Source organism: Scardinius erythrophthalmus (assembly GCF_964197995.2).
Source record: "Scardinius erythrophthalmus genome assembly, chromosome: 12".
NCBI lineage: Eukaryota > Metazoa > Chordata > Actinopteri > Cypriniformes > Leuciscidae > Scardinius > Scardinius erythrophthalmus.
In genome coordinates, this window is record NC_138232.1 from 23121321 (window position 1) to 23149310 (window position 27990).

At 36.3% G+C, this 27990-nt stretch overlaps 2 protein-coding genes across 6 annotated transcripts; one reads left to right on the plus strand and one right to left on the minus strand.

Moving 5' to 3' along the window:
- Nucleotides 1-3460, plus strand: cd7al (cd7 antigen-like). Of its 2 annotated transcripts, XM_081381732.1 has the most exons (5): nt 1-199; nt 317-370; nt 638-991; nt 1987-2102; nt 2561-3460. In XM_081381732.1, exons 1-5 carry the CDS (start codon nt 133-135, stop codon nt 2735-2737), a joined length of 768 nt encoding a protein of 255 aa, XP_081237858.1. In that variant the 5' UTR covers nt 1-132; the 3' UTR covers nt 2738-3460. The 2 variants fall into 2 exon arrangements, with proteins under 2 accessions (XP_081237858.1, XP_081237857.1); XM_081381731.1 differs by having other exon boundaries at nt 1-370.
- rhot1b (ras homolog family member T1) lies at nt 3148-27984 on the minus strand. 4 transcript variants are annotated; one of them, XM_081381723.1, is made up of 20 exons: nt 27690-27984; nt 26344-26402; nt 26150-26231; nt 25560-25603; nt 25425-25478; nt 24375-24427; nt 22435-22543; nt 17183-17284; nt 16981-17079; nt 16208-16316; nt 16017-16137; nt 15409-15493; nt 15053-15198; nt 14775-14875; nt 9212-9342; nt 8713-8796; nt 7963-8085; nt 7548-7750; nt 5097-5219; nt 3148-3810 (listed from the first exon to the last, which is right to left on the minus strand). In XM_081381723.1, exons 1-20 carry the CDS (start codon nt 27724-27726, stop codon nt 3693-3695), a joined length of 1983 nt encoding a protein of 660 aa, XP_081237849.1. In that variant the 5' UTR covers nt 27727-27984; the 3' UTR covers nt 3148-3692. The 4 variants fall into 4 exon arrangements, with proteins under 4 accessions (XP_081237849.1, XP_081237851.1, XP_081237850.1 ...); XM_081381725.1 differs by having other exon boundaries at nt 22435-22906; nt 27690-27961; XM_081381724.1 differs by lacking the exon at nt 5097-5219 and having other exon boundaries at nt 27690-27980.
- Nucleotides 27985-27990: the final 6 nt, after the last annotated feature.

Below are 27990 nucleotides of genomic sequence, written 5' to 3' on the forward strand. Positions count from 1 at the left end.
TTTCATATTCATGGTTCCATGTGTAAATATTATCAAACATATTACACTTTTGAGTTATTTAACAAAGTGAAGATGACTGTATGCAAAAATCGTTGTGAAACCGTAGATTAACTGAAGTTGACAAACCACCTAATGCTGGTTTCTTTTTCCTCTTGTTCTTTAAAGGGCCCCAAACCCCACACCCCACACCCCATTCAAGGTGGAGTCAAAACACTCTCCTCATGTTCATCTGAGATTATTTCTTTGTTACAGACAGTTTTGACTTTCTTACCACAGTCACTGGTCTCTCAATTAATTTCCTCTTTCATAATGTTAGGTTTGAAGTATGCTCATGTTGTTCTCTTGTTTCTTATCACGCCCTCTGTAAATGGTAAGTTAAATTCCATACTGGTTCTAACCTTTTTGTTAGTGTTTTTTTGTTAAGATAATTTGAAGACGGACTAATACACTGTTACATAAAATGATCAGGAGTGAAGCTAATGTTTATTTAAAGTTTATCAAACGTATACTCAAAAGACTTGTTGGATTTTATTTTAGCAGTCTTAAGCAGTTCTATTAATGTCTAACTTTCATTAATTTTTCAATACATGTGATTCATCTATACAAATGTTACTAACTTGTAGCCATTTCACCTCAGCACATGGAGGTATTGTTTATATCCACAGAGTAAGAAATTCATCCATTGACATTTCCTGCGAATCAACCAATAAGGAGGGAAAACCATTCGCCTTTTCACTGGAACGCAGGTTGCTGCAGTCCAGACAAGTACTGTATCTTTCTGAAGGATTATTACCAACCATCACTAAATCTGAGGAAAAGGATCGCATCACAGTACGTGATAAGCTGTACAACCACACAGTTCATCTGACAATCTCAAACCTGCAGGGTCAGGACACAGACGTGTACCACTGTGAATTCTACTATGGCAGTCTTCCACATGATAAGAATATCCCTGGCAAGATGGATTTCCTAATCTATGTTGAAGACTTCTGTAGGTGACCTTTATTTATATTACTTTCAAATATGTTTACATAAAACAGTCTAGATCCAGGTCTATTGTGATGTCTCGTCCAAACAGTGGATAGACAAAATAGGTTAATCTTGCATTTAATGCCATCACCTTAACAAACAGAAATCATACAGACGTGCTTCATTTTCAACAGTAAATAGTTAACTCAGTGCATTATTTTCATGCAGTGTGGTGTGTAACCTTTGGATACAAATGTAGGATAATCAATTAGTAAACCTCAACAGGAACAGATTGATTACTGTTATTTTTCAGTGCATTAGCTTGTAGTATTCGAATCTTTCAGTCAACATGCTAGTCATGTTAAACTGGAATGAAAGATTTTCAAATCCACAATTAGATCTACATTAGATTACTTGCAATTTGCTACCCCTGTTTATGTATCAACGTAGGCTACTGTGAGTGAAACTTGACAATCTGATCCAGTCAAACAGTGAAAGTCTCAAATTACTCATATGGGAAGCAGAAACCACAAAAGCATTTGTTCTTTTTTGTGTGCTGTTCTTTTTTATTTGCAGATGATTGTTACAGAACCTAAGACTGAACATTTAAATATTAGAAACTTGGGCTGAAACCTTCCTAGTGCATTTACTGAAAAAGAGATACATTTTGTGCATAATTCTTTTGGCTCCTACTTATATATGTGTGCGATACAAATAACATAAACGAAACATATAACCCACTTTACATGTGTTCAGCCTATTTCTTATTGACTGATTTATAGGTCAGATAAAGGCAGATATCTGTGTCTGTGCAAAATAAATACATATATATATATATATATATATATATATATATATATATATAATGTATATTCATTGATGGCTGATCACAATATCAGCATCATATCTTAAAATAAAATGGAAATAACCATGAGAGCTGTGGAAATACAATGCATTATATACAGTAGTATTGCATGTTCCTTTATTGAGATTGTGTTTGTTGTGACTGTGTTGCAGCTCATGAGCCATTGCAATCGTGTGATTGTTTAAGCTACCTGTCATTGCTGTATGTGATCTCTGGAGCTGCATGTCTGCTGGGGATTCTGGTTTTCACTCTCGCTACAGCTTACTGTGTAAGTTTTTAGTTTTAAGTTTGTTTTTAAATTCAATGGATAGGGGAGAGTGGGGTAAGATGTGCCACCCTGTTTAGGTTGTTCTTTAGGCAAACATTGAAGAAAGTGTATATAACAATAGGTCCATAGACCTTTTTTTTCCTCCTCCTCAAAAAAGTGGTCCCTAATATTAGGGACCCCATCATTGGGGAATATGTCAATGATTATAATAAAATAATAATAAAATTATAATGTGAGAAAGAACACATCTGAAAGTTTCATTGCAACTTTATTTTACAATATAATGTTTAATTGTTATATTGGTTCAACAAAATCAAAAATGAAAAAAAAAAAAAAAAATCCTGACACTGTTGACAGCGATTTTCCAGCAAATACGTGGTTTAAAGGTGGTGTCTTTCTAACCATATATGGTTTATTCAGTTAAACCCTCCCTTATACCAATTTCCTCTCACATACAGTGTAAAAGGCCCAACGGCAGAAAGCCTCAGCCTGTAGTTCCTGTTTACGAGGAGATGACTGGGGTGCGGCCGACCAAAAGAAAAGCCACAATCTGTCAAACTGATATTGCAAAACTGGAAGAAGCGAACAGCTCTGTGGCCACTTTGTTAAACAAGGGAAACCTCTATGTTAATTGATTCAACGAAATTTAGTGAATAAGAAGTCACTCTACTCGAGTGTTGACGTTCATAATGATGCTTTAGCTGACCCACAAGATTTTCCTGAATCATCAGCATTAAAAGGTGTTTGATAGCATAAAATTGGTCTTTTCATCTTTCATCTATACCTCTTTGTTAAAGGTACTTTTAAGACATGTAATTTTATTGCTACAAAAACAGAATCTCAGCTTGTATCCTTTTTATACAGAAATGAATTGCTTTTTTAAAGTATAAAATGTATATATTATATGATAAAAGACAAAGTATTTAGTATTTCTTAGGTACACACTGACAATATCTTTATTTGCCGTTTGTTTTTATCCCTTGTGTGGAACTGAATAAGAACAGAATGGTAGTTTCCATGTAAAAATATTTGCAATATCACAAAATAATGTTGCAGGACCTGTTTATTGAAAGGGAAAAAAAGCCGATGATAAAGACATTGAATTTTTCAGACATTTTGTAAAACAAAGCATGCAAATAAAGTTTAGATTAAGTGTTCCCACAGTTTCACAGACAGGCTTCCGGTCTTGTCCGCCACTTGGTTGGTTTTAGTTCAAAAACAGTGGACCACAGATCGCTAACAGTCTATCTGACAGTTTGAGATAAAAGTGAGAGCAAAGTGTGGCATTTTGTTTGCTTTAAATATGAATGCTATATGTTTTATTCACATGGCAACAAATAAATATTATCTATCATGTACATATTTACAATTTGCTTCTATCATGTTTAAAGAAAAACTTTATAGTTTTATGTCTCAAATAGAGTCTCAAGACGCGGGAATGTACATTTGACAATAAATAGAAATATAACAGCTATGATGCATCGTGCATTCTTTCTTAAAAACGAAATATTCCTGTTTCTATTGAATCTTCTGCAAATGGGAGATAGCTAGGGCAGACAGGAAGTGAGGGATGTAAGTTTTAGGGTCTGCTCATCGAGATCTGAGGAGGGCTCTGTACATGGCAAAGCCTAGAACAGCACAAACAGTGGCTCCAACACTCGCTCGGAGCCAAAATGTAGAGCTCTTCAGGTCAGAATGGGTAATATGCCTAAAAAAGAGCAAATACAAATGAAGAGAAAAATGTTCAATTAATGTTTAATAGCTTGCATTTAGAACTGTACTAATTATACAGTTACGTGGCTGCAACTTAAGATAATTACAAATAAAACATTTAGGAACATTCTGTAGGGAAAACTGAAACACAAGTTTAGTGAACGATGCCCGAAAAGTGACAAACCAAAGAATTAAAATAAATAAATATAATATACAAACAGTGTTATTGAAAGAAAAGGAGGAAAAGCTTGACACTAAAATGTTACAAAACTCAGTCAAAGATGAAGAAAGATGACAATTTCAGAGTCAAGAAATGGCAAGGACAGATGGAGAACACAAAGAAACTTTAAGAAGAGGAAATAGAGAGGGTAAAGGGTAATAGCTGAATCACTGTGTTGCAACTTAAACCTTGTGTGAAAATGAGAAACTAAATTGCTGCATGTCACAAGTTGCAAGTCAGGTGAGGATGACAAGATATTGAATTTAAGAAGCATGTAGAATGTGCAGGAAAGTGCTCAATTCACTCAAGCAACCCAAAATCCACACCTGTGACCCCCTTCGCCATGACAGTCTCAAGACCAGCCATATGTGGAATATGCAAAGGGTATATCCCTACTAGTTGCATGTTGCATGGTTTGTTTTTTTAATATAAGTCATTATAATCATTAGGTCTAATTACACACACACAAAAAAAACAACTGTGAATATTACCATTAATACAGCTAATCCTCAAAATAACATGTGTTTGTATGCAGGCATTAATGTTTGTATAAAGCATAAGGAGGTGGGCTTCCCCAGCATGAGAGTCTTGGGGAGTTTTTTCCTTGTCATTTTGCTTGTTCATTGGGGGAATTTGTGAGACACTATTCTTTGTAAATCTCCTTTGGAACAATACTTTCTGAAAACTGCTACACAAATAAGCAGGACTGAATTGAAAAAGTATCCAAAAATGCTTGGTAACCCATCCAAAAATCTACAGCCCAACTCTGAAAAGAGGTGACAGTCCACAGAAGATCATAACTGCAGCAGCTCTGTTGCCTAGAGGGCCTCTCCACAATGCATTTTCATATAATCTATATAGTATTATGACTATATAGTATATTCAAAAGTTTATTAGCACATTATGCCAGGTCAAACCAAAAAGCTGAATGAAAGAAAATTAATGTGAATCAGCATGAGAGTAATGGAGAAAAAAACTAAATGAATAAAGATAAATGCAGAAGATATAAGTAAAAAACAAAGAGGAAAAGCAATGAAGCAAGATAAAAGCATCCTGAGAACCTGCTAAAGACGACAGTGTAGAGTTTGGTCCGAACCGTCTGCACAAGCTCAGAGTTGAGGAAGTTCTGACACAGACAGAAAGTGCACCTGTTACAGGTACACATGCAGCGCAGACGCGCATGGCTGCCAACACAGAAAGATACAAGCACATGACAGAAATGAGGCATTTCTAAGAAACAAGATATACTTCTGAGTTAACAGATAAAGGGAAAAAGTGAAACGATTAAAAGCACATTGTCAATTTAAGCGTTCCTCAAGTTTTTTTAAACTACTAACAAGTGTAACATTCTCTGTTGTTTTCTCCTTTGCTGTCTTACAAAACGGAGGAAAAAATTATATCACATGCTGGGGACTTCACAAACTGACTCGCTTCTGAGTAAACCACCTGACCATGTACTATTTTTATAGTTACTGTATCTGCATTTGGAAAAATTACCCTGAGAGATAAACAAGAGCAGTAAATTAACTCTTTCCCCGCCAGCATTTTTGAAACAATTTGCCAGCCAGCGCCAGCATTTTTGATAATTTTCACAAAAGTTTAATGGCCCCCAAAATATCTTGTTGAATGAATATCTGATCATGCAATATCTCAAAAGAAAGAACAGACTATCTGCTTTTAAACAAACAAAAAAAACATTTTATTTACAGCTTTTAATGCACTCTTCACTCCAAAAATCGGGTTTTTGTCAAAGGCTACATCTAGATCGGATTCAGAACGATGATCAAAACACAGATGGAGTAGATCAGGTCCATCAACACCCCCAAATGCTTGCACAGTCCTATAGCTCTTCCTGGGTTGACATTTCATTCGGTAACATTTGATTTATATGCTGTTTAATGTTGATGATCGCATTATTTTATATGCATCCGCTTACATATGATTGCTTGTTTCTGCTTCTTTTTCACATGTCTTTTGATCGGGAGATTCAGTACTCTTTCAGAAGATGTCTAATAGCGGCCCTCACCATATAACAGTAAAAACACGGAAAGCCGGAAAACTCCGTCAATGGCAGGGAAGCGTTGTCTCATAAATGATGGAAATTTCCATCAATGGCGGGGAAAGAGTTAACAGAGATAACGGAGAGAATTCAAAAATAGTAATTTATAGTAATAAGTCATTTGTCTTAAAGGGCACCTATTAGGCAAAATTCACTTTTACATGGTGTTTGAACATAAATGTGTGTTGGCAGTGTGTGAGCAAAACCACCCTAGAATGATAAAAATCCACCCAGTGTTTTTTTTACAATTCAATAAATCATAAGCACTGTCTCAGAATGAGCTGTTCTCAGATTCGGCGCAATGTGACGTAGAATTGAGCAGGCCCCTCCCACGACTGTTGAGTGACACTTCAGTTTGAGCATAGACCTGCCCTGAGTGAGCTGGACAGAGTCCGCCATTGTTCAACGCTTGAGCAGCTGTAGACAAGAATGTCTCCTAAGCGATTGAGGTGTGTTGTTGATGGATGTAAGAATGAACATAGCAGTCTTCATTTACTCCCGTTGTTACTCGAGGATGGATCTGTACTGTTTGTGATCAAGCTTACAGTCTCCGGAGCGACAGGACTAACGTTACTGATCACAGCAGAGATGAAAGTGAGAGCGCACTCTTTATCACAGCTCATCAAGTCATTTTACGGATATAAGGTTTACCAGTTTATTTAGCATCCACTGAAAAGGTGTGTATATTTGTTTACTGTTAGTTGTAACGAGTGTTTTGTGTACTTCGCTGTGAATGTTGATGATAATGAAAGGGAGAGAGAGTTTATGGATAAGACTTTAATGCTCACTTCTTATGTTTATTCAGCTCTTACAGAGATTCTCTGGAGTAAAACTAACGCTCATCTTTTGTGTGATGTACAATAAACTTCACTGAACTCGTCAGTATATTTTGGTCATCATTCGGACGGGTTTTGCTACAGCAGGCTTGTATTAGTGGATAAAAGCAGATGACAAATAAGTTATAACCATAATTAAACTAAACTATACCTGTTCTACCTCCATATAGCTTATATTCTCTGGCTCTGTGGCCATTATTGTCCGACTCCGAGTCGAAATGAACACCGCAACTGAGAGTTTCTGTTCTGATATTATCAGATGAGATTGTCCTGACTGAAGCGCAAGCTCGTGAGGCTCCGCCCCCTGGGCCGTGCAGCAGTAGTTAATTTGCATTTAAAGGGCACACACCAAAACAGCGCGTTTTTCTGAGCCCCAAAAAAATACAATTTAAACATGCTGTAAAAAATGATCTGTTGGGTATTTTGAGCTTAAACTTCACATACATACTCTGGGCACACCAGAGACTTATTTTACATCTTGTGAAAAGTCATAATAGGTGCCCTTTAAAACACCCTAAAAGGAATTAACAAGCAGAGGCAAACTCTACTGTGCTACAAATGTGTTAAAATAATACCCTAATAAATATTATAATTGTGGACAATTTAAACACACTTACGGGTACACGGCCATGGTGGTGAGTTTGATGAAGATGTCTTTGCTGGGAGCCGCAGCTGTGTTACAGGTATAGGACTGAGGCGGAGGCATCTTGTGCTTGCGGCAGAATTCCAGTGGAGTCATGCAGTATTGCTGCTTTGTTTCTGGCAGGTCTGACTTTGCGGCAATCAGCATACATGGAGTCTTACTGTCCATGAAGTGTTGCTGGGAAATGAGGTAAAATGTGCATTTAGAACACTTATATCAGAATACATGCAGAATATAGGATGTTTAAATTAGTCATAAAGGAACATTACCACAAATGTGAACTTATTGCTCTCTCTATTAAACAGACAGCATAGTATTGGCTATGCTTTTTTCTTTAGATAGCAAAAAAATTGACATCAAAGTGTAAACACTGTGTCAATATAGCAAACCTTGAAGATTCGTGAGCAGTACTCAAAAGAGCAGGGGTTGCTGACATCATAGATCAGACACACAACATCACATGAAAGTTCTGTCTCAGACAGGAAATCAAAATCTGGAAAGACTTCGTGAAGCTGAAAGAAAAGCAGGAACTTAGAACAAAGTTTACTGAACAAAGATTCAGTTTACTTTTCGAAAAACTGATAAATTGTACAAATAATGATAAATGGTGGTCAATTTTCTAAACTCTTTAAATGGATTAAATGCATGATGTAAGTTCAAATGGTTTGAGGAACTGCAATAGACGGAATTAGTCTTCTGTCAAAACCCAGAAAACCTTATTCGCCTGTGGTTTCCTCAAGATTTTCATGTGGGGTTTTATACTGGAGTTTTTCAATTTATGAGAAAAAGAAGGTCTGTGGTAAATATAACTTGATGATACTTGGACATTTTGCTCTACAGCATAAATTACACACACACCTATAGCGAAAATGTGAATTTTGAAGTATCTAGATAAGAGCGTTTGGGGTGTGAGTGTGTGCAGTTTACATGGTAGAGCAAAACATTCAAGAATCGTCAAGTTATGTTTATCACAGACCTTATTTTACTCACAAAGTGGAAAACCCCAAAGGAAAATCTCGATGGAACCAGTAGCAAATTAGTCTATACTTTTTGAAAAGAGTGTTCAGAAACTAGTTCCACAAACTGAAAAAAAAAAAAAACCTCTAATGTGTAAGATTCTGTAAGAAAAAACTATTTACCAACAAGTACTTCTCCTGTCCGTACACATGTGCAGTGCTGATTGCATAATATGATTTATGCTCTTCTCTTATTGTCCTCTGATGCTGTGAGGAACAGACAGTAAATAAACAACAATCATGACAATGTCACATTTTTTAATGAATAAATTGCAAATAATACCCTACCACAGATAAGCATGCAAAATATTTCAAAATCATGTTGCTGTTGTTCCTCTAATTTCTAGACAGAGTAGCTCTGATGAAATCAAACTGTGCAACAGCTGAGCTATGAACAAATTACTTAATGTTCGTACTATGAACAAACAACATAATCCCTTATGCATTAGATGTAGCACATTTTAACAAACTTAACTTTGTTGTAAAGTGTTACCCAAACTGCTCATTTAATTCCACAATATCATTAGCAACAAAAAATACTTATTTGAAGGTAAGCTGTCTATATAGATTTTCAATTAAAAATGTTTTTTAAAAACATTGAAGTGTTTTTCTTGTAACTGACCACAAGGTTTCTGCCGAGAAAGCCCTGCAGGAAACCAGTTTTGCCACTTCCAGTTAGTCCAAACACATGACAGCGAAATACATTCCGTTGCGTCTGTTTCTTCTGAAGGTCGAGATTCTTATCACGGGTCACTAGCATGAGCAAAAACATTGTCAACACCACAGCTGTCATACTAATCTTTTATGAATTTTAAAATAAAATAAATAATGTCATGATGAATTTTACACAGTCATTGAACTGAACTGAATCAAGACTGAACTGATTTAGCTGTATTTTTTAGAACTGTTTTATAGCAGAATTGAAATCTGTTTGCATCAATGATCATTATTTTCCTGTTTATCAATGTAAAGCAGTGGCGGTTGCTGGTCTTTCAAAGAGGGGAAGCTCATTTTCGGCCTACATCATAAAAATTGTCCATTTATTTATACGTAAATTCTGCCCAACGTTCCTTTTCAAGAAAATGCTCTGTGACCCTATATCGTTCCAACTAGGCGTCTTTTCCAGTGACTTGACCAGTGTGTCCTCTCAATGGCCAGCAGAGTTAGGTATAATTGTATAAATGTAATAATATAATAAAGGTATAAATAATAATATAATAAAGTATAATAATAATAGTAATATATAGGCTATTTTTAATTATTTTAATAATTATTGTTTTAATTATTACTAATAATATTATAAAAAATTTAATAGGATAAGTAATAATATAATAAAGGTATAAATGTATAATTGTGTGAAATGTATTATGAAAAATGGCTAGCAATTTCGACAAGCAAATACCAAGAAAGAGGTAGCAGCAGTTTGTCTTTTGACTATCACTTGAAAAATCCGCGATGGGACTGAGCTCCAATAGCTTCAGCGGCAGCGACTTTTTATTGTATGAAATCGCTGTCAATCAAAAGGAGATGCAGCCCCTCCAATCATCACGCGGAAGCCCGGAGTCCGGGCCAGCCCACTCCTCATTCACCCCCTGAGACGCTGAGCGTCCGTGGGCGGGACATAATCGCAGCATTTATCCAATGACCGTCTAGTTTCGAAGCGCTGAAAAAAACTTTTCAGAGCAGCCCCATAGAAGTCAATGGACGCTGGGCTTCAACAGGGAAATGCACTGTCTGTGTCGCTACGGGAATGTATGAGAAGGAGATCGAGTCAGCCAACCTGCTATATGTAGCTGATTCTGAACGAACTCGTCTTTGAGATTAACGTTTTCTAACGCATTTTTAGTCAATAAAATGTTAACATAATAGTACATATTTGACCATTAATTTTGTTGACATTATAGGGGAAGCCGAGCTTCCCTTGCAGTCTTAAAGAAATCCCCACTGATGTAAAGCTGCTTTAAAACAATCTGTATTGTACAAAGCACAATGTAAATAAAGTCAGGTCACCTTTATTTGTTTAGCGCTTTATACAATACAGATTGTTTTAAAGCAGCTTTACAGTGATAACGGGAAAATTATGCATTTCGGCTGATGTTCGGCTGAAGTCAGTTCAATGTTGATTCAGTTCCCTTGTAAAGATCATTAATTATTACAGTTTTTCTCAATAGCTTTGGCACATTTTTCAAAACAGTCTTAACATTCTCTAAACTGTAAGCTCAACTGTCACAAGTGTTTGCTGGAACATTAGAACTCAATTGCATGTCTGCAAAACATAGTAACTCACCTAAAAGATTTCATTCATGCTTCAAAACCAAGTTATGGTGTTAGTAAATTGGCCAAGGGCACCAAAATAAAAAGTGTTTTTGTCATCGTGTGAGCCACACTGGTCAAAATGTATGATGCTTTTTCACCATGGAAGTATTTTTTATAATAAAATTTCATGTTTTTTTCCTGCTTTTTTGCTGACTAACTGCTTTCTATACTGTACAAGAATGTCTGTAAACTGTAGTACACAAAAAGAAAATTAACATTTGTATTTTTATAGTACATTTATTTTTGCAGCAATGTGTTATGTCAACTGAAAATTCTCAGTTGCTTGTTCATTTTTACACACTCTATTATCTTATTCTCTAACATACAGTACATATCTTCTTAGTTACATATCTTCCTATTGCTCTTTTATGACAATAATTTTTAGTTTACATGTAACACATTTATAGAAGAAAAAAAATGTACTGTGAAAATACAAACTTGATTGGTTGGTTAAACATTCCATGTCTTAAATATTTATGGAATATAACATGTCTGACAGATTTTGATCAATGAATGGATTATTTTGCATGGGATGGCTCACACGTTGAAAGAACGTTTAGAAGTTGTGTAGAATCAACTCATCAGTTTTGATCAACAAGCCATGTGCATTAAGTCATTGTGCAAATTGTAGACAATTGTACTTACTCTTTTGCACACAGGTGCCAAAGCACATGCAATTTACTTAAATCAATAAGAAATTCAAATCTGATGTAAACAAGAAACTAATTGTTCAGAGATCTGAACCTATTGTTTTGAGAAAAAAAAGCCTCATTTGAGATTTGTTCCAAAGTGATTGAGAAAAACTGTAAATTAGTTAGTTTTGCAGAAAACAGTGATATCAACAGGGTGTGGTTTAATTCCAGGCTACATCACAGATCAAGAATTTGTCTCATAATTTATGAAGATTGCAACATTGATTCTGTTATTTTTCTCTATATTATTGTGACGCTGCTTTGAAACAGCTGTATTGTATAAAGCGCTATATAAATAAAGGTGATTTGACTTGAGTAGGGTCCGTGTACTTTTTGATCATTTCATTTCCTGTTTGTAATGGAATAACGAGAAATGAAAACCAGCTTGTTATTCGTTTTTTTTTTTTTTTTTTTTTTTTTTAATCGAAAAATCAGATTTTGGCTCGATTTTTCGTTTGTGGTTTAGAAATCAGTTTATGGGTTCGATATTTCATTTGCACAAGTGGGCGGTTGCTGGTCACGTAATTCGTGCTGCTGCGACTCCATTAATGTGAGCCACAGTATATGACAGATTATTTTAGCATTATGTATTTCCCATTGATAAATACAGTGCAAATAGTTCCGTCCCTTTGGATAAAAGGAAAGTGGAAATAAAAATCAATTTTTATTTTATTTACAAAGGAAGCTCAGTCAGTCAGTCAGACAGACAGACAGACAGAGAGACAGACAGACAGATAGACAGACAGACAGACAGATAGATAGATAGATAGATAGATAGATAGATAGATAGATAGATAGATAGATAGATAGATAGTTAGTTAGTTTAAATGTGTTAGGCCTATATAAATTTAGGAACATAACAAGCATTACAAACTATAATAGCCTAAACAGACCTGGAACCTTGGTAAGATATGTGCTCGTCTTCACAAAAACTACATGCAGGGTTTTTAAACATCTTGTGTGGAGAAAATACTGTTTATTCTGGGCAGAATGGCAAGCAATGGCAAAAAGCAGGATAACTTGTAGGCTATAGCCTACTTGAAAGGAAAACAAATTTGCTGAGTAAAAAAATATAGATCTCATGACAAATAAAAGTTCCAGATGGACAAACATTAAATGCAAAAACCAGTGTGAATAACATATAACATAATATAACATAATAACATACCTTAAAATAAACTAGAGTGTGGATACACAGATATGGCCTATTTATGAATGAAATTCATGCATTTATTTGTCATTTAAACTAATGCAAACAGGGAAAGAGAATAGAAAAGACTTATTATCCTGTCACCCCCTCTAGTGGACAGCATTAAGTAGTACGGCTTTCATTGCTCAGATAATGCAAGTCAATGGATTTTTTGGGAAAGTAAGTCTGACCAGTTAGAAAAGATATAAGCGAGTCAGACCAGTCTGAAGGTCTGAGCTGAGTTTGGTGAAACATAAAAGTTCTAGGCAGATTAAATTTCTCATAATAATAATAATAATAATAATAATATTTAAATATATGGCTTTCTTAAGCCAACATAATAAAGAAAACTCAGAGAAACATCGACCAATTCAGTATGCAATAAAATTGTATTAGTTTTATAATAAAACTAATAACATTTAAAGGTATGCCGTGCTCTTCAACCGACATGATTTTAATTAATCCCAAACCTGGTAATTTTGTCAGTATTAATGTACGTTCACTGATTCTAGCTTCTCTCTTTTCTGTCTCTTTCTTTTCATGTGAACTGAGTAGGCTACACATGCTTACATTCATAAATATAAACTTAATTTCTATTCAATTCTCGAAATTATTTATAGCCTGCATGTCACACACGCCTACCTGCCTTTTGATGTAAATAAAAGACGAGAGTTGTACCCTAAATGTTACGGACATATTATCATGGTACAGTTCAGCCTGTTATTGATTTTTATTTCCACTTTCCTTTTATCCAAAGAGACGGAACTATTTGCACTCTATTTATCAATGGGAAATACATCATGCTAAAATAATCTGTCATATACTGTGGCTCACATTATTGGGGTCGCTTGCAAGTCGCAGCAGCACAAATTACGTGACCAGCAACATATTTCTGCTTTCAAATATTGCGCGTAGTTAACAGTGAGTGGTGGTTTCAGACATTATTTTATTAAAGTGCATTTGTCAGTGCCGCACTTGTACTGACTCTTATTCTGCCTGACAGAAAGAAAAGCTCGTAGCCTACTGAAGGTGAAGCATTTTGACCAATCAGATGAAAGGGGAGTTTCAGTGCCGCCCACGTGTGCAAATGAAATATCGAACCCATAAACTGATTTGTAAACCAAAAAAAAAAAAGAGCCAAAATCTCATTTTTCATTTTTTAAACTAAACTAAAAAACGAATATACGAGCTGGTTTTCATTTCTCGTTTTCTCCAAACAGGAAATTAAATGGTCAAAAAGTACACGGACCGAGTGGATTACTGACTTTCGATTTCTGCATCTGCAATTACCATAATAACCACAGGAGGGATCAGTGACTCATGAACAGGTCACCCAAAGATGAAAATGCTGTCATTTTCTAATCACTTTTTTTAAAAACACTCAATTAATGCATATTTGAAAATACAGACTTTTTGCTAAAAAATACCACGAAGTAGTAATTATACAGTGGTGGCCAAAATTATTAGAATGTCTCTTCTGCTCACCAAGGCTTCATTTATTTGATCCAAAATACAGCAAAAACAGTAATATTGTGAACTATTTTTACAATTTAAAATAACTGTTTTCTATTTAAATATATTTTAAAATGCAATTTATTTCTGTGTTGGTAAAGCTGAATTTTCAGCATCATTATTCCAGCTTTCAGTGTCACATGATCCTTCAGAAATCATTATAATATGATGATTTGATGCTCAAGAAACATTTATAATTATTAATACTGGAGTAATGATGCTAAAATTTGATCAAAGGAATAAATTTCACTTTAAAATATATTCAAATAGAAAACAGTTATTTTAAATTGTACAAATATTTCACAATATTACTGTTTTTGTTGTATTTTGGATCAAATAAATTAAGCCTTGGTGAGCAGAAGAGACTACTTTCAAAACATTAAAAAAATCTTACCGTTTTAATAATTTTGGCCACCACTGTATATGTATATAATTATATGTTATACAGTATATAGCAAAAATGTCTTTTAACTTACCTGTTATGGCAGATGCCTGAGACTCCTGCTCAGCAATGATAGAGTATCCAAGGTAGCCAAGATATTCTAGACATCGCTGGACATCCAGGTAAGTTGTTAACCTGCAAAAATGACATTGATAATTGATAAACTGATGAACCATCCAGACAGAAATGAACAAAAGGGTAGACAGATCATCAATAGGTAAATGATCAATAGATTCATTCTACTGTTCAAAAACACATAATTATATTCACAACATTAAGGACACAAAGACACATGGCATGGTTGATACACACGTCCACTGAGAGAGATAGCCTTGATATGTGATCCAGCCCTGGTCATTAGTGCAGACTGTACTGTTCACATCCAGTCCCCAGGGGATGTAGGGGAAAACACTGAACAGATCCATAAGCTCTTCAGGGGACAAAGCACAGTCTCTGTCCTAAAACAGAAACAAACAAGCTTCAGTAAAAACAAGATACAAATGATCATCCAGAAAACAGCAAATTAAGTCCAGCACTACATTTGTGACAGACATTTTATCTAGACATTTTAACAGGATCAAATAGGATAATCTTAATAAATATGTTAATATAATATTATGATAAACTTTTTTTTTCAGTCAATGTCTGAGGAAGTCAACCACTTGTACCTTATCATGTTTGTCAAAGACGCTTTGTAGAAACAGGTAAGCATTGTGATTGAGCTCTGTGGTGCAGTCCGGTGGTATTTTTAACCTGTAGGAACGTAAACATAGAGTCGGATGTTGATAACTGTAAGATTAGCAGATTAGCATAGTTGGATTAAATTGGGATTGCCGAAAAGTCTCTAATGTTCAAAGTAGATTAAGAAAGTTCCAGATTAAGAGAGTTCAAGCTTGATTTTAATTACTGTAAGGGAGCAGTTACATTATTTTTGCACCATTTATCTGTTTGTCAAAAAAGATATTTTGTGCCCTCACATACTCACATGTAATAAATTAATAATTCATTTATAAAACTTTTTGTAATGAACAGTGGACACAATTACAATATGTAACCAACAGAACAACTAAGACCCAGTAAAAACATCTGTATTTCAAACCTGAGGAATATAAATCTACAGTATGTTCTAACCAACAGAAAATTTACAGAGGTCTCCTCAAACAAGCCAACTGAATAGAAATCAGAAATGAGGTGTAATAAGACGCTGCTGTTTCCACCCATGACAAGAGAATGTGACTTGCTGAAAGAGTGACTGATGGGAAGTGGTATTTCTTACGGGGGAAACAGGTAGTCCTGATGCAGCTCAAGATCGTCATCATATCCAAACCTCCGCAGTACCGTCCACGTGGTCTCATGCCTTCCTCTTTGGATGAAGAGAGTATGTAGGAAAAGGAAACCTGTGGGAAAGAAGATTTAAGCAAACACAGGGCAGTATGCAAATGTTAAGCTTCACAAATGCAGCCGTACCTTTGAGAGTGAGCCCATTGTTATCCACTCCATCTGTCAGGTTTTTACTTACAACATTTTTTACATCCTCTAGGGCTTGTGGGGCTAGTGGGGTGTTGAAACAGGTCCTCTAAAAATAAGAATCAGACAATGACATTGAATACGACAACATAAAGGGGTAGTTCACCCAAAAAAATGAAAATTCTGTCATCATTTACTCACTCTCAAGTCATTATAAACCCATAAGAATTCAGTTAACCTTCGAGACATTTTTAATAAAGCCTGAGAGCTCTCTGTCTCTCCAGTGAAAGTCCATTTCACCAAAACTTTTAAGCTACAAAAAGTTAAAGGTTGTAAATGAAATCCATATGATAAACACATTTAATTGTGGCTTGTATTATAAACATTGATCAGCATGCATACATGGAGCACATCAAATATCCATCTTTCATATTTTTCACCTCCTTCATATTTTCATTTTGTGTTTCGAAGATGAACGAAAGCGTGTTTGAAATAACAAGAGAGTATGTTGTGAAAGTGGCTCAGGTCTTGGCCGGTCTTGGCTTTATGGAGGCCAGTTAAGATCTTCCACACCCGAATAAACTATTTCATTATAGACCTCACTTTGTACACCAATGTTATGTAGGAGCAGAAAAGGGTTCTCCCTAAATTGTTGTAACAAACAGGAAGCAAACAATTCTCTAAAACATCATGATATGACCCTGTTAATTAGAAGGGGGTGACCACATATTGTGTTGTGCACCCTAAAAGGCCATACACAACAGGTATCTCACCTGAAAAAAGGTGAGTTCATAATCATTGAGGACACCATTGTTGTCCAAATCTGACACCTTAAAGATTCGTGTCAATGCTCGAACACAGGCAGATCTCATCTGTGAACCAAAAAAACAACAACTTAAACTTCACATACATGAAGTACTGTGTGGTTCATGCAACTACATATTAAAATATATTTATACACAAAGATGTGCAGACCTCTTTCTTCTCTGGACAATAGAGTGGCCCTGTAGGGTGAAGGACAGCCTTCTGTGCATAGTAAAACAACTCTGAAATATTCTTCAGATTCTTGGCTGAACACTAAAAAAAGAAGTAGAGAAGATGCAAATTAAACATAAAAACCCTGGTTGTACAGATATGGCATTAAGCCAGGAGTAAGCTTTAAATATAGCTACATTAAGGACATTTAAAGGTATAGTTCACCCAAAAATGAAAATGTTGTCAATTAAAACCAGGCAGTTGACGGTAGCCATTGATTTCAATAGTATTTTTCCAATAGTACTATGGAAGTCAATGGCTAACATCAACTGTCTGGTTACCAACTTTCTTTAAAATATCTTCTTTTGGGTTCAACAAAAGAAACTCATACAGGTTTGAAACCACATGAGGGTGAGTAAATGATGACAATTTTAATTTTTGGGTGAATTATCCCTTTAAGTAGCTTTTATAAGCATGCCTTAGAAAAATACTTTATTGGTGTGCATCTTGAAACAAAACAATGGCACTGACATATTTTAAGCTATGCCAATGCAAGATACTTTCAGTTACGACAGCTCAAACATCCATTTTAGTCTGGGACTAAGCTTAAGCCTTGTCTGTGAAACCAGGCATAAATGTTATACACAGTCAAAGAAAAGACAGGAATACAGGATTTTTTTTTTTTTTTTTTATCTGAGCGATTTAAACTTCCAGATAATATTAAGCGATTTGCAAATGTGACAACTAGAGACTTTAGCTTGATTAAAGGTCCCATGACATGGATTATTTTATTATTTTATAATGTTTCCTGGGGTGCCCTTATAATGTTAGTATGTTTTTAAGATAAAATTGTTTAATCATTTAGAAATAAAAGGCATTTTTCCTTGCCTGATTTTAGCCTCTGATTTGAACGCTCTGTTTGAAAGGGCGTGTCTGCTGTGAGACTTCAGTGTAAACGCCCACTGCTGTGATTGGCTGACATGCTTGCATATGAAATAGCTAGCATTACAGGTGAAACTCTCTCGAAAACTTTTACTATTACAGCTATTACACGTTTTTACTATTACAGCTATCGAGATTAACGAATCGTGAGAAGTTTAAGTATTTAGATCTATTCCCATCACATAAACGGTTGCAGTGATGAGCATTGAGCAGATGACAGCCTGTTGAACGCGTGAATGAAGATCTTATCATTGCAACGCAGTTTCTGCACTCTCACTAATGATTTCACCAATGCAAACATGAGGTAAGTACAGTAAGAGCTTTGTTGTGCAGTGTAACAGCGTCATTGATTTCATAACGAGTTTTGGCAAGTGTCCAGATAAACTCGCGCTGTGTGATTGACAGCTTGGGCGATTGGAAAGGGATTGTTCTTTGATCGCTTTCTGTATATATTTTAATCACAGTTTAAACAAGATTATTTTCATCCTACCAAGACAAACGATGTGAAGTTGATATTTTAGTCACTGGCTTGATATACTGATGCATAAACAGTATTGAACGACTTTGAGAGAAAGATTATCTGTCTGAACTTGAACAATTACACAATCAGAAATTCACATAACCCACTGGTTCTTCAGAGGCTCGGATGAAGGAACTAAAAAAATACTTTTGTGTTCTTTTTACATCCAAACACTGAGCAACTGCCATGCTTCGCTCGTTTGCAAGCCATGATGTCTCTCGAGGAAAAAAAAATATCACGCTCGCGCAGCTCATTTTCTCATGGGCGGGCCAAATTCTCTTTGCGGGCAAAGAAGAGAAAGGGGAGGTAACCTTTCCCCTTATGACGATACAGTGAAGAAAAATAAGTATTTGAACACCCTGCTATTTTGCAAGTAGAAATCATGGAGGGGTCTGAAATTGTCATCATAGGTGCATGTCCACTGTGAGAGACAATCTAAAAAAAAAAAAAAACCCAGAAATCACAATGTATGATTTTTTAACTATTTATTTGTATGATACAGCTGCAAATAAGTATTTGAACACCTGAGAAAATCAATGTTAATATTTGGTACAGTAGCCTTTGTTCGCAATTACAGAGGCAATTACAACGTACAAACGTTTCCTGTAGTTTTTCACCAGGTTTGCACACACTGCAGGAGGGATTTTGGCCCACTCCTCAACACAGATCTTCTCTAGATCAGTCAGGTTTCTGGGCTGTCGCTGAGAAACATGGAGTTTGAGCTCCCTCCAAAGATTCTCTATTGGGTTTAGGTCTGGAGACTGGCTAGGCCACGCCAGAACCTTGATATGCTTCTTACAGAGCCACTCCTTGGTTATCCTGGCTGTGTGCTTTGGGTCATTATCATGTTGGAAGACCCAGCCTCGACCCATCTTCAATGCTCTAACTGAGGGAAGGAGGTTGTTCCCCAAAATCTCGCAATACATGGCCCCGGTCATCCTCTCCTTAATACAGTGCAGTCGCCCTGTCCCATGTGCAGAAAAACACCCCCAAAGCATGATGCTACCACCCCCATGCTTCACAGTAGGGATGGTGTTCTTGGAATGGTACTCATCATTCTTCTTCCTCCAAACACGTTTAGTGGAATTATGACCAAAAAGTTCTATTTTGGTCTCATCTGACCACATGACTTTCTCCCATGACTCCTCTGGATCATCCAAATGGTCATTGGCAAACTTAAGACGGGCCTTGACATGTGCTGGTTTAAGCAGGGGAACCTTCCGTGCCATGCATGATTTCAAACCATGACGTCTTAGTGTATTACCAACAGTAACCTTGGAAACGGTGGTCCCAGCTCTTTTCAGGTCATTGACCAGCTCCTCCCGTGTAGTTCTGGGCTGATTTCTCACCTTTCTTAGGATCATTGAGACCCCACGAGGTGAGATCTTGCATGGAGCCCCAGTCCGAGGGAGATTGACAGTCATGTTTAGCTTCTTCCATTTTCTAATGATTGCTCCAACAGTGGACCTTTTTTCACCAAGCTGCTTGGCAATTTCCCCGTAGCCCTTTCCAGCCTTGTGGAGGTGTACAATTTTGTCTCTAGTGTCTTTGGACAGCTCTTTGGTCTTGGCCATGTTAGTAGTTGGATTCTTACTGATTGTATGGGGTGGACAGGTGTCTTTATGCAGCTAACAACCTCAAACAGGTGCATCTAATTTAGGATAATAAATGGAGTGGAGGTGGACATTTTAAAGGCAGACTAACAGGTCTTTGAGGGTCAGAATTCTAGCTGATAGACAGGTGTTCAAATACTTATTTGCAGCTGTATCATACAAATAAATAGTTAAAAAATCATATATTGTGATTTCTGGATTTTTTTTTTTTAGATTATGTCTCTCACAGTGGACATGCACCTACGATGACAATTTCAGACCCCTCCATGATTTCTAAGTGGGAGAACTTGCAAAATAGCAGGGTGTTCAAATACTTATTTTCCTCACTGTATAGGGAAGAATCTAGATTCGCCCGTCTGAGCTTTCATTTTCTCAAAAATACCCAGGGCTTGGTTTACACCTATAAAAATGTCTAGCCACTGGGGGACCATAGGCAGGCTAGGGGAACTCAAATTAATGTTAAAAAACCTCATAAAGTGAAATTTTCATGTCATGGGACCTTTAACAAAATTGCAGTGTAAATCCCTACAGTGAATCATAAGGAATTCACCTATGAACCAGACAAATAGCAACAGAGAATTTAGCAAAAAAGGTGAAATTGTTAAACCACGTTAAACCCACAAAGTTCAATAGTTAAAAAAACATAAATGAATAGTTCAAATCTTTAGATCTCACTTGACCATAGACAGACCATAGACCATTTATGTACACCCCTTTTTTTTTTTTTTTTTTTTGTCATGAATTAATTGATTTTACTGGAATTCACACAACATTCAGATTATAATCTGAATGCACATGACCCATTTGATAGTTAAAGAAGATATCAGGGTAATGCCGGGGACACACTTAACGACTAGCTGAAACATTCTAAGACTGAACTGAAAACACTTAGACTGTTTCCAACAACTGGAGCAGATTTTAAACACCGACTGAACACAACTGTGTCTGACTCGGCGTGTTTGGGAATGATCAGTTTTAAGTATCAAATTACATTCATAATCGGCCTTACAGTCGTTAAAGGGACACTTCACCCATTTGCATTAAGCTTTGCATTGTTAGAAACCCAGTCATTCTATTGAATGGTCGTGCAACACTCTCTCATTTTCCCCTGAGACGGGAGAAATCTGTTATTTACCTCTTACACTTCCTCCTACAATGACGCAAAAATCGTCATTTTGCGTCATTGTAGGAGGAAGTGTTAGAGGGGGGGATTTCTGTTAAGACTACAGACACTAGTTTCTCATCTTTCCCAGGGTGGGGCGCGCTCACGCTACAGACCTATTACAGATCAGTGGGTGGGACTTTACTCTCTGAAACTGAAAGCAATATCCTCCATCTTGTTTGAAGCTAAGCTAACAGGCGCTGTGGAGACAGATGTACAGTTATGACAATAGCGGAGGAGAGTGCTCAATATGATATAGACTAGAGGAAGAGGATTTCGGAAGTCTGATGCTTGAATCAGGTGTTTGTGGCTACCTTTACAAGCCGCATTATAGCGAAGAGCAGCCGAGGCAGAAGACCTGCCTGCCGCGGACGAGGAGCCCGGACTGGCTCGAGTTAGGGCGGACCGGTGGCGCCGGTGATCTCACTATGCAGCAACGAACCGCTATGAACACAGAGATAGAGTCCGTCTGCGGCAAAGAATTTCAACGATGACAATTTCTCCTGGACGAAATCTCTGAATCAGACGAGGACACGGACGTTTGTGTTGTGAACTATCCTAGTTTCGCACCGCATATGTTCTGACTGAACATCCAGGTACCATGCAATAATTCACCTTTTCAAAAGAAATACAAACGAGGAGTAATGCACTATATGAGTTCGCCAACTAACTAGACATTTTGTGTGAATGTGAAATGAATTTCAAGCTCTGGTGGTAGCTAGCCTTGTAGACGGAAGAGTGATTTCTCTTATAGGCAGATATGCGCTTTCTGGATTAGTGGGAGTGGCTTGCGGAGCTGTGCAATGTGGTGCATTGTGGGAGTTGTTGTCTTTCATACAAATGCGTTCTGAAGTTATTTTTTGTCTTTTCTCGGTCACGAAGGCACCAAATTCAAAAATTATTTTACATTTCGACTACATATATGACCCACTTTAAATAAAAAACAATGTTCAAATGGGTGAAATGACCCTTTAAGTGTGTCGCTTAAGGAGACATTCAGCATGGCTCGACATACCTCCACACAAGTCTCTATCTCTGTGTATTTGTTCATGATGGGAAGGACAGTCTCCATACTGCTGTGTTCAACCAGATCAGATTTATTCCCCACAAGGATCAGAGGAACCCTTAAACACACACAAACAAACAAACACACACACACACACAAAAAGGTAAACAGTTTCTGGCTATTTTTAGTATACCATAGACCAGGGGTGTTATTGCACACACTGCCAAGAATTTCAAGTCAGCATCAAATGAAAATTCTGACTTACTATCTGTTTTCTAAATGCATGTTATTGATTTTATTGTGAACAATTCATCCATGTATATGTTTCAATTATAAAAAATAAAAAACATTTTGAAATGTCATAACAGGATCTTCCTGTAACGGCTTGTCTCTGGTGACATATATAGGGCTATTTAAACCAGTGGTTCTCAAACTTTTTTGTTTTCTATGCCGGGCTTGTTCCGACGATGCAGTCAACGGTCTAGAAGAAAAAATATTCAGAGGAATTGTCATTCGGTGCAGTGCCACATTATAAAGGCAGTGAGCCAATTGCCAATTATGCACTTGAACGCATTTCCCACGGCGGTTTTTCTTTTCTTTTCTTTCTCCCACGCATTTTAGTTACTGCCCATTCGAATGTGCAATAACCAACAGTCACTCAAAGTTTGGCAAACTTTGGGCCTCAATCATAAAATACAGGCTTTTTTTTTTTGTTTTTTTTTTTTTTAAGTATTAGTAAAACTGTTCTGACGTAAATTTTGCGTAAAGCATCAGAATTAGGGCTGAACGATATATCGTTATCGTATCTATATCGAGATATGAACTTTCAAGATATTACTAACAAAAAAAGCAACGATATAGACGATATAGATTTTCCCTCTCCGCGCTCGCCCTGCATACAACTCTGGCAGTCACAACAAACATCAGTTTTACGAGTGCCCTTGAATGCACCGCTAAAGCCAGCGCGCACACACTACCAGGGACGTGGGAACTATATTGTGAGAGGGGGGCGGCGTTTCCATGGTGACGCGTCATTGCTTGTCACGTGACACACCGCAGCAGCAACAGCGTTGAATGAATGATGATCTTCCTTTATGTCATTTTTCCTTTTTTATTCAGAATATTCACAAATGTGTTAGCTATGGCATGAAATATCTGATATTCCGATTGTCAAATACATGCAAGTGGAAGTATATTGTTGTTTAAACACCTTTATAACGATCGCGTTAGTTCAGCTGTATGCGCGATGGGCGCCGCCGTGTTAGTTTGTGCCGCAGACGCAGTTCAGAGAATCGGATCTGTTGGATTTACAACCTCTATGTTTACAACACGTGAATTCATCCACTTCTCCCGAAATACTTAAAAGTAAGTGGCTGGTGAACTGGGAATAGAATAGAGTAAACATTGAAGTTACTTACACAATGTGTATCTGATATGAATAAAACGTGTCGAATTATAATGGAAAGGATTATTATTACCTCTTCTATAGACATCAGTGTGTATTTTACAAACTCTAAATGTATTGTTTTTTTTAGTACTTACGTAGGCATATCGTATTGTATCGATATCGAGATATCTGGCATGAAAATCGAGATATGAAATTTTGTCCATATCGTTCAGCCCCAATCAGAATGTTGTTCTTTTAGGCAAACTGATGACAGTGCATTCTGATAACACCATTTACCATACAAATATATAATAAAATTATTAGTTAACCAATTAGTTTAGTGTGACAAATTATTTTCAATGATACACAAAAATGATTAAAAACTGCCACGTAGTCCACTTTCCTTTTTATTATAGTTTACTATTAATCTGAGCACCAGTAGTGTTTACTGTAATGGCATTTATCTTGGTCTCTTTTGTATTTATGCAATACACGGGAGCCAAATGTGAGAAAGGAGTTCAGAAGATCGTCCCATCAGAAGGTAATACCAGCGGGTACCTACCTGCTATCTTTGTCTGTTCTCTCATTTATCAGGGGAATCCAGTGACTTGTCACCTGTGACAATGACATTATTTTCAAAATCTGAAAGCTATAGAAAGACCTGTTCACACCAAGGCGTTGTGGGGAAACTCAATAATTCCCGTATCTACCCCGAATTCATAAAATAAAATAAAATTCTGTATCAAAAATTATAAGGAAACACCAGTACTTTGTTTAGGCTTGGTTTGTAGGGAATTCCAAACCTGCGCACATATATTCAAACGCACATAGCTATAGAACCAATTCTTAATGCGCATGTGACCGCCATCAGCGTTTCTCACAGGTTCGCATTTAAAGTCTGTGTAGAGAGAATGGTGTCGTCTTAGCGGCCCCAAATTTAATAACAAATGATAGTTGCGACGGAAGCGAATCAATCAAAACTAACTTTAGCTGGAAAATAACTTTATTAAAGAACCGCTATAAAGCCAAAACACTCTCTGTTACCTTAAATTATACGTTTATCTCTGTATCTCTGTAATCTACATTGTTAAAAGCGCTATATAAATGAAGATGACTTGACTTGACCAAGGATAATTATAACGATAATTATAAAGATTTAATAATAATTTTAATTCTATCAGAATCCACATCACAACTATAACAATAACAGCAGGAAGGAACAATATTGTTATAGTCACTTTCAGAATGATTTTTACCAGCTGGTGAATGATAAAACATTGACAGCCAACCAGAATCCACTTTAAAGAGCTTGATCATTTAAAGTAGCATACAACATACCTGCAGCAAAACTAGTTATAATAAATGAGTTGGTGTGGATGCTGTAATATAGTTATATATCTTCATAGTTATTGTTCTTGATATGAACAGGTCTTTACTTGTAACATATAAGAGTAAATAAAATATATAAATTGTTAATTGAATGTAAAATGTGTAAATTGTAGTATCAGACAGATTTGGAAATCATGGATCAAATTACTGATTATTCTAATGAAAGATTAAGTTATTCTGACTTATATCATGAAGACTAGAATGTATGATCAAGTTCTCTCACCTTCTCAATAGACTTCTTGTTGTTCACAGAGTAGACTATACATATAACATTGGCCTAAAGAGGGACACAAATATAATTTCTCTGAAAATATCAACGACAAAAAAAATCACTGAGTGTTGTGAATCCACATCTCACCTTTGATATCTCTTGATACAGTTGTTCATCTGTCTGTTCAGCTTCTGTGCATATAAAAAAAAAACATTGTTATCTCCTCTCCATTCAATAATAATAATACAAATATTTACTAAAAATAAAAAAGTTAGTTAATTTTAGATTTCAAAAAGACAGGTTATTTGCACTAAGTGCACAGAGCAATAGAGGCTATTTACAGTAAGTTCGAATAGCAAAAAAAAAAAGGTATTTTTGTGTAAATACTAATAGTGCATAGAGCAAATAGTGACAGAAACAGTGTAACATAGTATGTTATAAAACATTATGCATTAAAAGTTTATATATTATATTTATAAAAGTAATAAATGGATGCTGCCTTTTTGAAAACTTATTTGTCCCTATCCCTGAAGTCATCCCCTTACACAAACCCCTAAAGTAGCCTTTGCCACAAGATGGGCTATTGGCAGTATTTGCTGTGCTAGCTGCACAGTGTAAATAGACAATCCAAAAGAAAGTCAATAATGTTGTGCTTTTGATATCATAAAATCAATCAATACATCAGTATCGGCCATTGAACTATAGTAGCCTACATAATTCAATTGCTGGTTTAATACCTGAGTAGTCCACTATATGAGTGGGGACTCTCTCTGGTGTGACATCTGCTGGTATAGTGATTTCCTCAGCTCTATAAGGAACCTATTATGACAAAAACATCCATACTGACACCAAACACTGTTGACACTGTTGCAAATAATAAAGTCAGAACAATCATTTTTCCAGAGACTGTAATGGAAATAATAATACATACCACAGCCGGGAACTCCTCACTGACCAATGACATGATCAGGGATGTCTTCCCCACTTTGGCTGTTTATACACACAGACAAATAAAAGAGCATTACCGGTTTCCTCATCTCCACAGATCAACCTGATCAACCCTGAAATCCTTAATGTAACCTAGACACGAGAATTCCTCATGCAATTTTAATTTATATTTTAGTGGGGACTGGGGACGTCCTATCATAATGTTACAGGCTACCAGGTCTACTTTAAAGCCAGATGAAACCCTCTTATGGTCATAAAACTCATAAATAAGTTAACAGAGATCATCATCAGATAGGCAAATACATTTGAGTTTGGCAAACTACGATATTTACCAACCTTTTGCATTCTATAAAAAAAAACCTGTCACAGCTAAACCTATCCTTCCTTTTATTGTAAACAGGTCTTCATGGACCACAACAGATCTTAATGTTTTAGGAGTCAGAACCCTTAAAGGGATAGTTCACCCAAAAATGAAAATTCAGTCATAATTTACTCACCCTTATGTTGTTCCAAACCTGTACGAGTTTCTGTTGAAGGTAGCCATTGACTTCCATTTGAAATACTAATGGAAGTCAGTGGCTACCATCAATTGTCTGGTTACCATCAATTGTCTGGTTACCATTATTCTTCAAAATATCTTCTTTGGTGTTTAAAGAAACTCTTACATGTCTGGAATAACATAAGGGTGAGTAAATGATGACAGATTTTTCATTTTTGGGTGAACTATCCCTTTAAGTTATTATTTTTACACATTGCATTTTGCAAATGTTGCCTACCTAGATGTCATTCTGTAAACCTAGTGAGCTGCCTAGTGCCTACCAAGAAAACCTTCTGTAAACCCAGTGAGCTGGCTACCAAGACAGTTTTTGTAAAAGATAGTGGGCTGTCTGCTAAGCCAAAAAATCTACGTAGTGAACAGCAGTTTACCTAGTCCTAAACAGTATGGTAATTTGAAACAGACTGAAACGGACACGTAAAGATGCTCAAAAACGTTGACTAAATACTGTATTAAGTTCACAAACCCTCTCATCTTGTTTCATATTGTCACACATAAATCTAACCAAATGAGTCAATGTTCAATGTTACTGTTATGAAGCCATTGCAAGAGCAGGTTATAACAGTCTGCAGTGACAGTACAGTAACCTTGTCATCAGACAAAACTGCGATTTCATGTTACACTGCAACAATTTCCAACATTTATATCACCTATAAGCTCAATAATTCAGTGGAAGTGTGTAAATGATGTTGATTTCATTTTAAGGTTCAATTATTTTGGTTACGGTCGTTTCGTAACAAACAAGGACACCATTCCATTAATAAGAGACTTACGTTCTCCAACCAGCAGAATCCTCACGTCTTTTCGCATATTTCCCACTTCTGAAGTCAAGTCGCATTTACCCGTTAATAATCGTCAGGATTTTACAGGCGTAAACAGCAGTCCACATCAAACTTCACAATAAATAAGCGTGGCATTTGTAAAAATCAAAACAAGTTTATTTTTCAAATTGTGAGGCGATACGACGTTTCTAGATGATATAAACATCAGTATTGGTATTTATGGAGTGGATTCACTCAGCGCGGCTGTTAACTGGTGTTGATGTAACGCGCGCACACGCCCCCTTCTGACCTC

Bases quoted from the DNA above. Each gene is read 5' to 3' on its own strand.
- cd7al (XM_081381731.1), top strand. From the start codon at position 133: ATGCTGGTTTCTTTTTCCTCTTGTTCTTTAAAGGGCCCCAAACCCCAC. The intron at 371-637 runs GTAAGTTAAATT...ATTTCACCTCAG, and splicing joins TATCACGCCCTCTGTAAATG to CACATGGAGGTATTGTTTAT. The intron at 2,103-2,560 runs GTAAGTTTTTAG...TCTCACATACAG, and splicing joins CTCTCGCTACAGCTTACTGT to TGTAAAAGGCCCAACGGCAG.
- rhot1b (XM_081381723.1), bottom strand. From the start codon at position 27,726: ATGCGAAAAGACGTGAGGATTCTGCTGGTTGGAGAAC. The intron at 8,086-8,712 runs GTAAATAGTTTT...CTTTTCTTTCAG, and splicing joins GACAGGAGAAGTACTTGTTG to CTTCACGAAGTCTTTCCAGA. The intron at 3,811-5,096 runs GTTCTCAGGATG...GCTCTTTTTTAG, and splicing joins TACACTGTCGTCTTTAGCAG to GCATATTACCCATTCTGACC.